At 40.8% G+C, this 16,401-nt stretch overlaps 1 protein-coding gene and 1 long non-coding RNA gene across 3 annotated transcripts in view; both read right to left on the reverse strand.

Moving 5' to 3' along the window:
- The window catches only part of LOC129812724 (kunitz-type protease inhibitor 1-like), an 81,659-nt gene that overhangs the window by 28,533 nt on the left and 36,725 nt on the right, over positions 1-16,401 (reverse strand). The window contains exon 12 of one of the 2 annotated variants that reach the window (XM_055864552.1): positions 9,320-9,615. The exons of the other annotated variant lie outside the window; for it this stretch is intronic. Within the exon in view, the coding sequence (XP_055720527.1) occupies positions 9,476-9,615 (140 nt within the window). The 3' untranslated portion in view covers positions 9,320-9,475. Of the gene's footprint in view, positions 1-9,319; positions 9,616-16,401 lie in introns of those variants that run through there. 2 annotated transcript variants of the gene reach the window in all.
- On the reverse strand, positions 13,431-15,834 carry LOC129812727 (uncharacterized). The gene is made up of 2 exons (XR_008753060.1): positions 14,459-15,834; positions 13,431-13,819 (listed from the first exon to the last, which is right to left on the reverse strand). It is a non-coding gene; the product is annotated as an uncharacterized LOC129812727 (long non-coding RNA).

The raw sequence follows: 16,401 nt of genomic DNA on the forward strand, positions 1-16,401 counted from the left end.
GTGGAAATCGCAAATTCAACAATGAGTGTTTTGGAAGGAATCAGTGGCTAACTGCAAGGCTTGCCAAGCCATCACTATTTTGCTTCCCGTGCCAATAATGGTTGAATTCAAGAAGTGAAGAGGCGACTCTGGGATAATGGCCTTCTAGGCAGAGTTCCTCTGTCCAGTGTCTGTGTTCTTTTGCCCATCTTAATCTTTTCTTTTTATTGGCCAGTCTGAGATATGTATTTTTCTTTGCAACTCTGCCTAGAAGGCCAGCATCCCGGAGTTTCCTCTTCACTGTTGACGTTGAGACTGGTGTTTTGCAGGTACTATTTAATGAAGCTGCCAGTTGAGGACTTGTGAGGTGTCTGTTACTCAAACTAGACACTCTAATGTACTTTTCCTCTTGCTCAGTTGTGCACCGGGGCCTCCCACTCCTCTTTCTATTCTGGTTAGGGCCAGTTTGCTCTGTTCTGTGAAGGGAGTAGTACACAGCGTTGTACGAGATCTTCAGTTTCTTGGCAATTTCTCGCATGGTATTCCTTCATTTCTCAGAACAAGAATAGACTGACGAGTTTCAGAAGAAAGTTATTTGTTTCTGGCCATTTTGAGCCTGTAATCGAAACCCAAATGCTGATGCTCCAGATACTCAACTAGTCTAAAGAAGGTCAGTTTTATTGCTTCTTTAATTATAACAACAGTTTTCAGATGTGCTAACATAATTGCAAAAGGGTTTTCTAATGATCAATTAGCCTTTTAAAATGATAAACTTAGATTGGCTAACACAACCTGCCATTGGAACACAGGAGTGATGGTTGCTGATAATGGGCCTCTGTATGCCTATGTAGACATTCCATAAAAAATCAGCCGTTGTAGCTACAATAGTTATTTACAACAATATAATGTCTATACTGTATTTCTGATCAATTTGATGTTATTGTAATGGACCAAAAATGTGCTTTTTTTTCAAAAACAAGAACATGTCTAAGTGGCCCCAAACTTTTGAACGGTAGTGTATATCCATTGATTCTTGAAGAAAATAACTTATAAATGCCTCATGAGCTTAGTTCAGTTGTCACACTCCATGAGAACCCAAAATATAAGCTTGTCCGTTTTGTTATTGTTTCATCTGTGGATTTGCCCTTTAAACAGCTGCATATTATCAAGATATCAAAGTGCCTCCAACAAAAAGGTAAAAAAATAAGCCTATAGCAAATGCAGCATGTCATTCATTTTTCACATGTAAATAGCACTTTCCAGTAGTGCTCAAAGCATGCCATTCCATCCGCGCAGCATCTATTTTTCAACTCAAATCAATGAGCCCAATCAGTCCTCCATGACAACAAATCATTAACAACAGAGTAGGGTTAGCTAATAAGCCCTTAGTTTTGGGGTTATGCTCAGGCAAAACAATTTGGCTAATCTATACTTCCATATTTCTAAGTCCTATTCTTAAAGATCAAGGCGCATAACATTTATTGGAATGACTGGAATTCTGATAGACTGGTTTTTAATGTAAAGATATAATTTAATCATATTATTATATGTAGTAAAAAGTGATGGGTGAGAAGAAGCCTACATAACCAACCCATAAAGTAAAATGTAACATCCATATATGGCCAGCTATGTAAACTACAACATTGATTTATCCTAAAAGTAACAGAATGCAATCAGATTACGTTACTGAGTTTGTGGTAATCAAAAAGTTACGTTACTGATTACAGTTTTGGACAGGTAACTAGTAACTGTAACGGATTACATTTAGAAGGTAACCTACCCAACTCTGAGCACCCCATACTTCCCACAGTTATGCTTTAATTGGAAAAATATGAATAAGGTCCTTACAACATGTAAGTTTATCAACAACGAAGAAAGAAAACGAAGTGCCTTCTGCATTTGTCAAATAGCAGTCATGAAGGCTATCATTGTCCTCATCGCTTCTCTGTGGCACACAGTGCATAAAGCAGATGTTGACTCGCAATTGATAGTGCACTTTAACCATAGATTGTAACAGTGGGTTCCAGCCCCCTCCACAGCAAGCTTTTTTTGTTGAGGAGTAAACTGTTAACTGCCGGTCCTTATGCTCGATTCAAAACGCATATCGAAGTAGATGAATATAATAATGCATAGCGGATAGCCTACATGTACATGTAGCCTACACAAGACTTGTAGATTTCGAGTCCTGCAAACTCGTGATGAACGTCTTTAATAAACAAATATTGTTTCTACTGACAATTGAGATGTACAAACTATGTCATAAGGGGATGACAAGCGGATAAGAGGCGGTCCGTAATTTCAATTAAGACATTAATGAGCGAGCTAGGACGGATGTAGTCAATAGAACTATTTGTTCAGCACTTTTGAAATGTACAGTGACAGAATTCAGAACATGGGCCGTTCTCACAGTGTTCTTTCTCCCTGTACAGCAAGTCAGAACCGTAGGATAAATAAAGGGGGCATATAAGCAGTCAATGAAAGTTCTTACAATAATCAATGATTACATTTCTCAAAAACAGGTTAAAGGCTACATGTGCACCACCAAGTCAGAACAGTAGGCAAAATATTTGGGTGAGGCACATGGGCTACTAACAGCTTACTACACATCATACACTTAGTAATACTTTAATGCGCTACAGTTTATTTATAATAAAAAACAAAAAAAATGTTTGGCTAAAAACAATCCAACATCCGATTCCGGGCCATTTCAATCAGTTCTGGCTCCCTGGAAGAGGGCCGCTTCTGGGCCAAATCCTCATTGCTAGCTGGTGCTTTGCTCCACTCTGCTTTAAATGACGGGTCGCCACTAGGAGTAAGATATACGACCTCATCAGTTCTACCAGCTAATGTGAGATTTTTAGACTACATTGACATTTTAGTAATTTAGCAGACGCTCTTATCCAGAGTGACTTAGTTAGTGCATTCATCTTAAGATAGCTATCCACATATCAAAGTTATAGTAAGTACATTTTCCTCAAAATAGCTATCAGCAAAGTCAGAGCTAGTAAGGTGGAAAAAAAGTAAAAGTTTGTTTATGTCATATACACATGTAGTACACAGTGGAATGAAATGCTAACTTGCAGGCATTTCAATGAAATAAATTCACATATCATATATATTTTTTTTAAACAAATATTTACATAGCCTATATGGAAATAACAGACATGAGCCAAGCATGTTAACCTGTAGAATTGAATAGGTTATATTATGTCTACGATTCATTTCGTTTGGTCAGTTCTACCACCTCAACATTGCTAATTTTAAACAGGGTTAAATATAATGTTGTAAGGTTCAGCTTCAGTCCAAAGCGGGACACTGCGTTACTGTCAAAAGATATGTGGTTCAGTCAGAAAAACATAATTTCTTTCTGGAACAAAAACCTCTTGGAAAGAGGAAACCTAGGAAACCTAGGCCTAATGACGCCACTCATAATTCCATTCCATTGTTATTTCTTTCCTCTGTCACGTTTGTGTGGTTGTTCCTTAGGATTGCTAGCAATAGTGAATCATATTACGCTAACGTATTACATGTTGTGCAATAATTAAGGGCATGTGGCGTATTTGAATCTTTATGGAACGCAGCGCATATCTAGCAGTTTAAACCTGGAGTCTGGCGCACGGTTCACGACTCCTGGTCCGTTGTCATCCATGATTAGTGAAGATTATTAGGGTAGATTTATAGGACTACTGTTCAACCCCTATTGTACACTTTTCTCACCTTCATGGGTTGAAAAATTGAATATGTCAACTTTCAGGATGAATCAAACCACTATTTTTTATTCACCAATATAGTCCGTGTGTAAAGGCTCTCCAAACCTTTTTTTTATTCATAAATTCTTTCCGAACCCTAAATAATAAACAGGATCAGAGTATTTTTTAAGTGGTGCTGAAAAGAGACGGATATGTATGCATTTAAATGGCATTCTTTCATTGATCCCTAATATTCTGAACATTCTCTGTCACGCCCTGACCATAGAGAGCCTTTTATTCTCTATTTTGGTTAGGTCGGGGTGTGACTAGGGTGGGTGATCTAGTGTGTTTATGTCTATGTTGGCCTGGTATGGTTCCCAATCAGGCAGCTGTTTATCGTTGTCTCTGATTGGGGATCATATTTAGGCAGCCATTTCCCCACTGTGTTTTGTGGGATCTTATTTCTGTGTAGTTGCCTGTGAGCACTGATTGAATTTCACGTTAGTTTATTCTTGTTTTGTGAGTTTCATTGATTAAACATGTGGAACTCTATGTACGCTGCGCCTTGGTCCGCTCATTTACAGGTTCCTGACATTCTCTTCATATATTCTAGTGAGTCTGAGAAAATTTGAATTAAAGGTACTTTACACCAAATTTAAAGGGATGGCTTTAGATAAATCTTCTGAAACCCCTATTGAATGAAACTCCCCGGAAAATCTGTTGGTCAGGGTTATGGCTGGGGGCAGTATTGAGTAGCTTGGATGAATAAGTTGCCCAGAGTAAACTGCCTGCTACTCAGGCCCAGAAGCTAAGATATGCATATTAGTAGATTTGGATAGAAAACACTCTGACGTTTCTAAAACTGTTTGAATGATGCCTGTGAGTATAACATAACTCATATGGCATGCAAAAACCTGAGAAAAAATCCAACCAGGAAGTGGGAAATCTGAGGTTTGTAGGTTTTCAAGTCTTTGCCTATCCAATATACAGTGTCTATGGAGTCATATTGCACTTCCCAAGGCTTCCACTAGATGTCATCAGTCTTTAGAACCTTGTTTCAGGCTTCTACTGTGAAGGAGGAGAGAATAAGAGCTGATTGAGTAAGAGGTCTGGCAGAATGCCATGAGCTCAGTCAGGCGTGCGCCCGTGAGAGGTAGCTGCGTTCCTTTTCCTTTCTAAAGACAAAGGAATTATCCGGTTGAAACATTATTGAAGATTTATGTTAAAAACATCCTAAAGATTGATTCTATACATCGTTTGACATGTTTCTACAAAATGTAATGGAACTTTTTGACTTTGTCTGGCCTGCGCCTCGTGAATTCGTGAACTAAACACACAAACAAAAAGGGGGTATTTGGACATAAATGATGGACTTTATCGAACAAAACAAACATTTAATGTGCAACTGGGATTCCTGGGAGTGCATTCTGATGAAGATCATCAAAAGTAAGTGAATATTTATAATGCTATTTCTGACTTCTGTTGACTCCACAACATGGCGGGTATCTGTATGGCTTGTTTTGTTCTCGGAGCGCTGTACTCAGATTATTGCATGGTGTGCTTTTCCGTAAAGCTTTTTTGAAATCTGACACAGCGGTTGCATTAAGGAGAAGTTTATCTAAAGTTCCATCCATAACACTTGTATCTTTTACCAATGTTTATTATCAAATGTTATTTGTCACATACACATGGTTAGCAGATGTTAATGCGAGTGTAGCGAAATGCTTGTGCTTCTAGTTCTGACAATGCAGTAATAACCAACGAGTAATCTAACCTAACAATTCCACAACTACTACCTTATACACACAAGTGTAAAGGGATAGAGAATATGTACATAAAGATATATGAATAAGTGATGGTACAGAACGGCATAGTGTGAGGATTGAAAATATGCTTGGCCTATAATGGGGGTCTGTGTGTGTGCTGGAAGTAACATTTTGCCCCAGATAGTGTGCTGAGAAGCTGTGGTTAACCTTGAGCGGGAACAGTATGTTTTCTATGCAGGTGCAAATAGCTCAACAATGTTGCAGAACTGTCTGACCTCAGTTTCTAGGGTGTGGGCGCGTAATCTACACAGCAACAGCGCCGGACATCTGGAGCGCTGTGGGGCTGGGACCAGCCTGGGCGCCACCGATAGGCTAGTGAGTCTAAACCACACTTAGCCTCTACTCTGACAGGCCAACTGAAGTTGGAACTATCTCTGTCCTAGAATAAAAAAAATAACTTTGTTAAATTCAAGTTAGTTCTCTGTTCTACCCTGCGAGGTGTTACAGTGAACCCGTATATACGAAAATTGCATTTGCCATTTATCGCTTGAGTTAAATAAAAATACTTAAAGTATATTAGGTGACTCTGAATCACATTTTATCCTGATACCAGATTTGATCGACGCAACCCTTATCAATAGGCAAGATGCAGTAGATGGTATCGAGTACAGTATATACATATGAGATGAGTAATGTAGGGTATGTAAACATAAAAGTGGCATAGTGACATAGAGTGATAGAGTGCAGTCGTCCTGTCCCCTTTGCAGAAAAGCATCCCCAAAGAATGATGTTTCCACCTCCATGCTTCACGGTTGGGATGGTGTTCTTGGGGTTGTACTCATCCTTCTTCTTCCTCCAAACAAGGCGAGTGGAGTTTAGACCAAAAAGCTCTATTTTTGTCTCATCAGACCACATGACCTTCTCCCATTCCTCCTCTGGATCATCCAGATGGTCATTGGCAAACTTCAGACGGGCCTGGACATGCGCTGGCTTGAGCAGGGGGACCTTGCGTGCGCTGCAGGATTTTAATTGAAGGCAACAGTTGTTGCCTTCTCACCAAGCTGCTTGCCTATTGTCCTGTAGCCCATCCCAGCCTTGTGCAGGTATACAATTTTATCCCTGATGTCCTTACACAGCTCTCTGGTCTTGTCCATTGTGGAGAGGTTGGAGTCTGTTTGATTGAGTGTGTGGACAGGTGTCTTTTATACAGGTAACGAGTTCAAACAGGTGCAGTTAATACAGGTAATGAGTGGAGAACAGGAGGGCTTCTTTAAGAAAAAATAACAGGTCTGTGAGAGCTGGAATTCTTACTGGTTGGTAGGTGATCAAATACTTATGTCATGCAATAAAATGCTAATTACTTAAAAATCATCCAATGTGATTTTCTGGATTTTTGTTTTAGATTCCGTCTCTCACAGTTGAAGTGTACCTATGATTAAAATTACAGAACTCTACATGCTTTGTAAGTAGGAAAACCTGCAAAATCGTCAGTGTTTCAAATACTTGTTCTCCCCACTGTACATATACATTATATTAAGTGGCATTGTTTAAAGTGGCTAGTGATACATTTTTGATCAATTCCCATTATTAAAGTGAGCTGGAGTTGAGTCAGTAGGTTGGCAGCAGCCACTCAATGTTAGTGATGGCTGTTTAACAGTGTGATGGCCTTAAGATTAAAAAACAGCTTCTGTCTCTCGGTCCCTGCTTTGATGCACCTGTACTGACCTCGCCTTCTGGATGATAGCGGGGTGAACAGGCAGTGGCTCGGGTGGTTGTCCTTGATGATCTTTATGGCCTTCCTGTGACATCGGGTGGTGTAGGTGTCCTGGAGGGCAGGTAGTTTGCCCCCAGTGATGCGTTGTGCAGACCTCACTACCCTCTGGAGAGCCTTCTGGTTGTGGGCGGAGCAGTTGCCGTACCAGGCGGTGATACAGCCCGACAGGATGCTCTCGATTGTGCATCTGTAGAAGTTTGTGAGTGCTTTTGGTGACAAGCCGAATTTCTTCAGCCTCCTGTGCCTTCTTCACAACGCTGTCTGTGTGGGTGGACCAATTCAGTTTGTCCGTGATGTGTACCCCGAGGAACTTAAAACTTACTACCCTCTCCACTACTGTCCCGTCGATGTGGATAGGGGGGTGCTCCCTCTGCTGTTTCCTGATGTCCACAATCATCTCCTTTGTATTGTTGACGTTGAGTGTGAGGTTATTTTTCTGACACCACACTCCGAGGGCCCTCACCTCCTCCCTGTAGGCCGTCTCGTCGTTGTTGGTAATCAAGCCTACCACTGTAGTGTCGTCCGCAAACTTGATGATTGAGTTGGAGGCGTGCAAGGCCACGCAGTCGTGGGTGAACAGGGAGTACAGGAGAGGGATCAGAACGCACCCTTGTGGGGCCCCAGTGTTGAGGATCAGCGGGGTGGAGATGTTGATACCTACCCTCACCGCCTGGGGGCGGCCCATCAGGAAGTCCAGTACCCAGTTGCACAGGGTGGGGTCGAGACCCAGGGTCGACGAGTTTGGAGGGTACTATGATGTTAAATGCTGAGCTGTAGTCGATGAACAGCATTCTCACATAGGTATTCCTCTTGTCCAGATGGGTTAGGGCAGTGTGCAGTGTGGTTGCGATTGTGTCGTCTGTGGATCTATTGGGGTGGTAAGCAAATTGGAGTGGGTCTAGGGTGTCAGGTAGGGTGGAGGTGATATGGTCCTTGACTAGTCTCTCAAAGCACTTCGTGATGACGGAAGTGAGTGCTACGGGGCAGTAGTCGTTTAGCTCAGTTACCTTAGCTTTCTTGGGAACAGGAACAATGGTGGCCCTCTTGAAGCATGTCGGAACAGCAGACTGGGATAAGGATTGATTGAATATGTCTGTAAACACACCAGACAGCTGAGGATTTCTGTAAATTGATGTGGCTCTCTGCAAAATCACCGGATGTTTTGGAAGCAAAACATTACTGAACATAACGCGCCATGTAAACTGAGATTTTTGTATACAAATATGAACTTTATCGAACAAAACATACATGAAGTCCTATGAGTGTCATCTGATGAAGATCTTCAAAGGTTAGTGATTAATTTTCTCTATTTCTGCTTTTTGTGACTCCTCTCTTTGGCTGGAAAAATGGCTGTGTTTTTCTGTGACTAGGTGCTGACCTAACATAATCGCATGGTATGCTTTCGTCGTAAAGCCTTTTTGAAATCGGACACTGTGGTGGGATTAACAACAAGTTTATCTTTAAAATGGTGTATAATACCTGTATGTTATACATTTTAATTATGAGATTTCTGTTTGAATTTGGCACCCTGCACTTTCACTGGCTGTTGTCATATTGATCCCGTTAACTGGATTTCAGCCGTAAGAAGTTAAATTACAGTTATGCAGAATGTGCAAGGGAACCACACCTGCAAAGCGCTTTACACACTTGCTCTGTGTTTGGTATGTCATAGGGCTGGGTACAGTGACAACTAAAAAAAACATTTTTCCATTATACAATAGACTTATTTTGAAAGTATGTGTGTGTCACATGCCTATGTGTTCCTGTGAGTGGATATGCATGCGTCTGTAAAGGGGGATACCTAGTTGGTTGTACAACTGAATACCTTCAACTGAAATGTGTCTTCCGCATTTAACCCAACCCTAAATAAACTTCCACGTCTTCGGCGCCCGGGGAACAGTGGGTTAACTGCCTTGCTCAGGGGCAGAACGACAGCTTTTTATCTTGTCAGCTCGGGGATTTGATCCAGCAAACGCTCAGTTACAGTGCTCTAACCACTAGGAAAAAATACATGTTGAGTGGATATATATGTATGTTTGGCAACACCAAAGGGGGTATGCATATGCACTCATAACACCTATGTGAAATCATTCAAAATACTTTCATGAATGTTGCAGTATCAATCCGTTTTTTTATTTATGTAAAGGGCCCTCTTCCGGGATCTCTTCTCATCCTCTCTTTCCTCTTTACTCTCCTCCCTCCTTTTTAGACGTCCTGATTCTTGAGAACAGCCATCCCGCCGCTCCACCAACTGCTGTTCTAACACCTCACACACCTTCTGCAGCTGCTGTAGTCGCTCCTGAAAGCTCTCTCTCCTCGACTCCTCCCTCCCCTTCAGACGCTCCACCAACTGCTGCTCTAACACCTCCCACAGCCTCTGTAGCCTCTCCTGAAAGCCCTGCAGCACCTAGAGGAAGACCACACACATTGCTGTCCCACATACGATACAAACATACTTACTGTTGTGAAAGGTCATGGCTCTTATCCCAATTACCTTCTGGCCACGCCCCCTCGCTGCAACTCACCACACCTGATCAAGTTTTTACCTTCCCTACCAAAAGTACCTTGTCTTTCATATATGCAATAAAGTGACAACTACTGCTTGCACTTTTACTACTGCCCCAAAGTGGAGGGCTACCTGTCCCGGACCTGCTGATTTCGACTCTCTACCTCTGAATGATTGGCTATGAAAAGCCAACTGACATTTACTCCTCCCGGGTGGCGCAGTGGTCTAGGGCAGAGTCTCTGGGTTCACGCCCAGGTTCTGTCGCAGCCGGCCGCAACCGGGAGGTCCGTGGGGCGACGCACAATAGGCATAGCGTCGTCCGGGTTAGGGAGGGTTTGGCCGGTAGGGATATCCTTGTCTCAGTATGTAAAATGTAATAAAATGTATGCACTCTACTGTAAGTCGCTCTGGATAAGAGCGTCTGCTAAATGACGTAAATGTAAAATGTACTCCTGAGGTGCTCCCTCGTCTGCTAAATGACGTAAATGTAAAATGTACTCCTGAGGTGCTGACCTGTTGCACCCTCTACAACCACTGTGATTATTATTATTTGCCCCTACTGGTCATCTATGAACATTTGAACATCTTGGCCATGTACTGTTATAATTTCCACCCGGCTAAGCCAGAAGAGGACTAGCCACCCCTCAGAGCCTGGTTCCTTTCTAGGTTCCTGCCTAGGTTCCTGCCTTTCTAGTTTTTCCTGGCCACCGTGCTTCTACATCTGCATTGCTTGTTGTTTGGGGTTTTAGGCTGTGTTTCTGTATTGCACTTTGTGACATCGGCTGATGTAAAAAGGGCTTTATAAATCAATTTGATTGAAAAATAAATGTGATTTTAATAAAGAACTGTTCTAGCCCATCAGTCCGCCCTTCATATAGTCCCAAAATATAATTATATACATTGCATACGAAAACCATCCTAAGCTATCCTAATAAAAAGCCTGTATTTACTTCCTGGAAAAAATCTATGATTATGCTTTTTGACACATCATTGATATTTTCCAGGACTTCTGGTCATGCGGGAAATACCACTTGAAACCTATGAGTGTCATGGAGGTGGCTTTGTGACTTTAGTGGGCTTTAGCTCAGTGGGGTAATAGTTTCAAAGAACATGGGTGACCCAAAATGGATACACACAGGACACACATCCTTACATTATAAGAGCAAAGAAGAAAACGACAAAGTCAATCATCAATGATAAATTCTACTCAATAAGTCATATGATCTAAACACTATAATCACAAACACTACCATTGGCTTCCTTTATTCCATCATGCCATTAAAGCTTTCTTTGATTTTACCTATTGCGGCGCCCCCTGCAGTTGCTCCAGCAGCAACCCCAACAGTAGTCAAACCTGCCACTCCCAGGGCAACTGGTGCCCCCACCACTGCCGCAGCTGTGAAGGCCCAGCAGACAAGAGCATGCAGCGAGCAAACAACCAAAAACATACATGGCTCCCTGTTATAGGAGGTTTGACAATGGTATCACTATAATGTGAATGACTTAGGCCTAAATGACAAAAGAAAGTAGTAACACAACTGTGAAATTATTTGAAGGTAACATCTAGAAAGGGCTTAACCAATAATGTTCAGAGCATAGACTAGAGATTCCTTTTCTTATACTGACAATTATTGTGCCATTTATATTGTGTTTCTTATTCTGGCAATTATTGTTCCATTTACGTTGTTTGAACTCATCAAAAGTATGTTTACAATGGATTTTGAACAGAAAGTGTTTTTTTGTGCAAAATCAACAAATATAATAAAGATTAGTTGAGTTATTGGATCAAATAGAATATTCATGCTGACTAAATACATTATCTTACCTGCTCCCACTGCTGCTGCTGCTCCTGTAATGATCATCCTTTTTCCTAAATAGAAAATAAAATATTGCTCTTTTATGATAACCTGCTTGTTGATACAGCTACTGTATGTGTTAGCCAGCAAGTTAACTTGTAATTCACCTAATCCACAACAGTAGCCTAACCTATTGTAGTTTGTTGAAAGTAAACTAGCTATTCACTATTTGGGATTTGAAAGGTTATATGGGTGCATTTTACTCATAAACCATCCTCTAATGCAAGGGGGGAAAAGTACGGCTCGCAAAACATGTATATTTTTTTACCCCTTTTTTCTCCCCAATTTCGTGGTATCCAATTTGTAGTATTGAGAATTTTCCAGAACATGTGTGGCCATTATACATTTCAGGATAGTTAGCAAAACTAGTGCTCTCTATGTGTGCTCTGGGTCATTAGACATGCACCTGTCTGGGGAGTGGACACGACTGGTTATTTATGCAAAAGTGTTATGGCCTAATATGTACTGTTGCTATGGTTACACCTCTTGGGTCTTTTCCAGTACATGGGTGTCCCTTTCAGAGGAGTTAGCAGGATGACATGTCTGGTTATTTCTGTAAAGTGCCAAGGACTGTTGCTATGGTCCTACATGCATGCCCCTGTCTTAAGGCGACATTTTTTTAAACTATTGGTGTGGCTCTACAGTTTCCATGCCCTAATATGAAACCAAACTAAAATGAATAAGGCAATAAGATAACGATGGCTAAATGCCAGACTTAAGGAGGAAAAAGGTATAAGAAGTATGTGCCAATACTGAAAGTGAGTTGATTTCATGAACGAGCTCAGCTTTTATTATGTTGTAATAAATGTCTATTTGAACTCACAAGCTACGGTATTTGAGAAATATGATTGACTGAATATTACCACGACGGTAGTTAGTCTTGTTCCATCGCTGCAACTCCCGTACGGACTCTAGAGAAGTGAAGGTGGAGAGCCGTGTGTCCCCCGAAACCCTACCCGCACTGCTTCTTGACACAATGCCCGCTTAACACGGAAGCTAGCCGCACCAATGTGTCGGAGAAAAGAGCATACACTTGGCAACCGTGTCATCGTGCATGCACCCGGCTCACTACAAGATTGCTAGAACGGGATGGGACAAGGAAATCTCAGCCTGCCAAACCCTCTCCTAACCCGGATGACTCTGGGACAATTGTGCACTGCCTCATGGGTCTCCCAGTCACGGCCAGCTGTGACACAGCCTGGGATCGAACCCGGGTCTAGTGACGCCTCGAGAACAGTGATGCAGTGCCTTAGACCGCTGCGCCACTCGAGAAGCCCCCACAAATTGATTTTAACAAACAATTGGTCCCCCACAAAATGCAGCCCTCCGTTGAATTTCAAAATCCCGATGTGGCCCTCGAGCCAAAAAGTTGGCCCACCCCTCCTTCAGTCCACCCTTCATATATTCCCAACATTTCACTACATTGTGCACTAGAGCCTCACAGCTATCCTAATAGAAACCCTACATTTACTACCTGGAAAATATCCATGACACAAAACACATTATCAAGAATATTTTCCAGGATTGCTGGTCATACTTAATACCACTGAATACCACCTATGAGTGTCATGGAGTTGGCTTTGTGAGTTTGGTGGGCTTTAGCTCAGTGGGATAATACAGACATGTTGCTGTGACCTGGATTCAACACATTATGTTCTGTTATTAAATATATGTTTGTTTTGGTAAATTCCAAAAGTGTTGTGTACTTAACACTCCCTGTCCAACTATTACATGTTTTCATAAGTATTTATGACCTTTAAACATTATGGGTGCATGTTGCTATTAGTACAAATGTTGAATATTGTGCTCCCATTTTGATGATCAGAGTTGTGAAAGTTTTGGGAAGTTCTGTTTTACTCACTGTTCTGTTTGATTCTTTGTGAATCATCCGGGTCCTGAGGCTCCTGACAGTCTTGAGGCTCCTGAGCTTTGCTGTAGTAAGCAGTGAGGGCATCAATCATTGCTGCATATGTTTCAATCGTTGTCAAGGTATTTAAGATGCGCAGTCCCTCCTTCCCAAGGTAAACGCTTAACAGTGCTATCTTCTCTTCCTCTGGCAAGCCTCTTTGTGTAATGTACAACTCAAAATACTTTATCCAGTCATTCCAAGGCTCCTGCGGCTCACCGGGCCCCAGCAGAAATTTGGTAGGTGGGGACAAGCTTGATTCTGGCGCCATCTTCGTTTGCCTTGGGTTTAAACGCTTTGGGCTTCAGGGTTGGTGCAACTTCGGGTGCAATCTAGATGCAAACTGCAAACAGTGGGAGAAAAGTTACAGCATTTGACTCTCTCATTACACACACATTTCAAAAGGCGGGACAAAGTGCACAAGTTATAACTCTATAGAGTTAAAGGAAAGTACTGTATTTGGAACATTATTTGGAACATTAAAATGTAAAATGATGACAACAAATCTTGAATGTGGAACACATCTAATAACAAAAGCTCCTATGGAACGTTGAAACATAACGCGTCTACTGTAAAAGCAAATCACCACACATCGAAAAACGAATGACCACATCGGATCTTGAAACTTCTATAACAAATTACCTAGTTGAATATTGAAAGCACACCCCTAAATTCCAAATGACTAACTTTAATATCGAAAACACTAAGTAAACACAAGTAAGCTCTAAATGATAGGTCTTTTTGCAAACACATACATTACTTTGTCAGTGGTATTCAAACTTTTTCAGCTGGGGACACCATTGTTTGCACAAGAATTTCTGTTTTTTAATTCGTCATCACCCCTTTTTTGAGAAAGTTCTAAAAAATAATCTGTACTCAACATTATTTTGCCGACCAACCTACATGCGCGCAAACTGATTGGTCGAGGTAACAGCACACATAGATTATAATGATGATAGTAAATCTTACACGGTTTACAAACCTGTGATAATGTTAACCTTCCAGCTACAAGCAGCATCACGCATTCCAAATGTTTTCCCAGTTTCACTTTCCAGCTTCAAGAAAGATATCTCCGCCCAGTAATTATTTCAGGGAAGTGAGTGTAGGTTTACAGCCAGAGTGGGATATGTGAAGCGAGAGATACAACTCTGCACTTTGTCCTGGGTGAAATTTGAAGCTATACAGACAAAGTGGTTAGTGTGTTTTTTTGACTGGAAGGCAATGGGATTGTGTCGTATTTGGTCAAGAAAAACATGTGCTGTTCATTAATAACGTTGGGCATAACTGTAGCTCCCTCCAGTAACCACGAGCACAACCTTTCCTTGATTTTAACTGGCGGCTTTATTCTGTAGATTTAGTCAGAATTATCACCTTCCGTGAGAACTATAAAGTAAATGAAAAATACAGTTAAGCACACTCTTACAACCTTATCTTACGAGTGACTTATTAGCTTGGTATAACTCTGAAGTGCTTACATACATAAACAGTTTAGCCGGCGCTATAACAGTATTAGATTAAACACATGAATAAAGGAAAAATACCTCATTGGCTGCTTATTACAGAAGGGAGGAAATCAAACTTCACACTTATTATTCCTGGCATGAATTCACGCTTCATCCTTAATTATTATAACGTTACCATCCTAACATATACGCTTCAAACTTTATGAACTACACCCGATGACATGAAAACTTAGCTAACACAGCGCGGGATTGCCTTCCCTCCAAAAGTGTGTTGCTACAATAAGAATCCCCGTTACAACAGTTATTAGCTATGTAGTTCCGCTTGTCTTATCATTTCCCCGCACTACGGACACGTAAACAATTCAAACACAAAACAACGACATAACCTGTAAGTCTAACTGTCAGTTACACTCCCACCAATCACCTGTGATTTCTGTGAAAGGGGTCTGCAGGTTTCTTGATCGGCTTCCAGGACTGTCTTATGTAAGGGAAGTCCCCCCCCAATTGTACAAAATAACATGGCAAGTTATTGGCACCGAGCGCAGCATATACACGATGGACAAGTACACTAGTTCTGGCCCGCTTTCATCCAAAGCTGATGGCAAATGCCATGCTGCAAATGAGCTGTGTAACACTCCAAAATTCCTATAGTGGGCGAGTGTGTTCCATCTAAATTTTTCATAGGCTTTATGTAACGCAAGTCAAAACCCAACAGTCAAATTTTGAGATTTTGAAAGTTTTGGCAAAAACTTATCACCCCCTTAAAAAAGTGCTTTCTGGACCGTTTTTTGAAATTCTTTCGAGTTTTATGTCAATTACACATGTGTAAGAACTATATGAAAATACTTTTTTCAAATTTTATTAACATAATTTTTTTTGATTTTTTTTTTTGAACTTAAGGTACATGTTTTGTACATTTGGAATATGATTTCATAGGAAGTCAAAAGTCAAAAGTCAAAAATGTCAAAAATTTGGAAAAAACGTGTCACCCCCTTTAAAAAAGTGCTTTCTGGACCGTTTTTTGAAATTCTTTCGAGTTTTATGGCAATTACACATGTGTAAGAACTGTATGAAAATACATTAGTCACATGTTATTATCATAAATTTTTGTAAATGTTTATTTGAACTTAAGCAATATGTTTTGTGCATTTGGAATATGATTTCATAGGAAGTCAAAAGTCAAAAGTCAAAAATGTCAAAAATTTGGAAAAAACGTGTCACCCCCTTTAAAAAAGTGCTTTCTGGACCGTTTTTTGAAATTCTTTCGAGTTTTATGGCAATTTCACATGTGTAAGAACTGTATGAAAATACATTAGTCACATTTTATTATCATAATTTTTTGTAAATGTTTATTTGAACTTAAGCAATATGTTTTGTGCATTTGGAATATGATTTCATAGGAAGTCAAAAGTCAAAAGTCAAAAATGTCAAACATTTGGAAAAAACGTATAACCTCCTTTAA

This window comes from Salvelinus fontinalis, chromosome 16 (assembly GCF_029448725.1).
Source record: "Salvelinus fontinalis isolate EN_2023a chromosome 16, ASM2944872v1, whole genome shotgun sequence".
NCBI lineage: Eukaryota > Metazoa > Chordata > Actinopteri > Salmoniformes > Salmonidae > Salvelinus > Salvelinus fontinalis.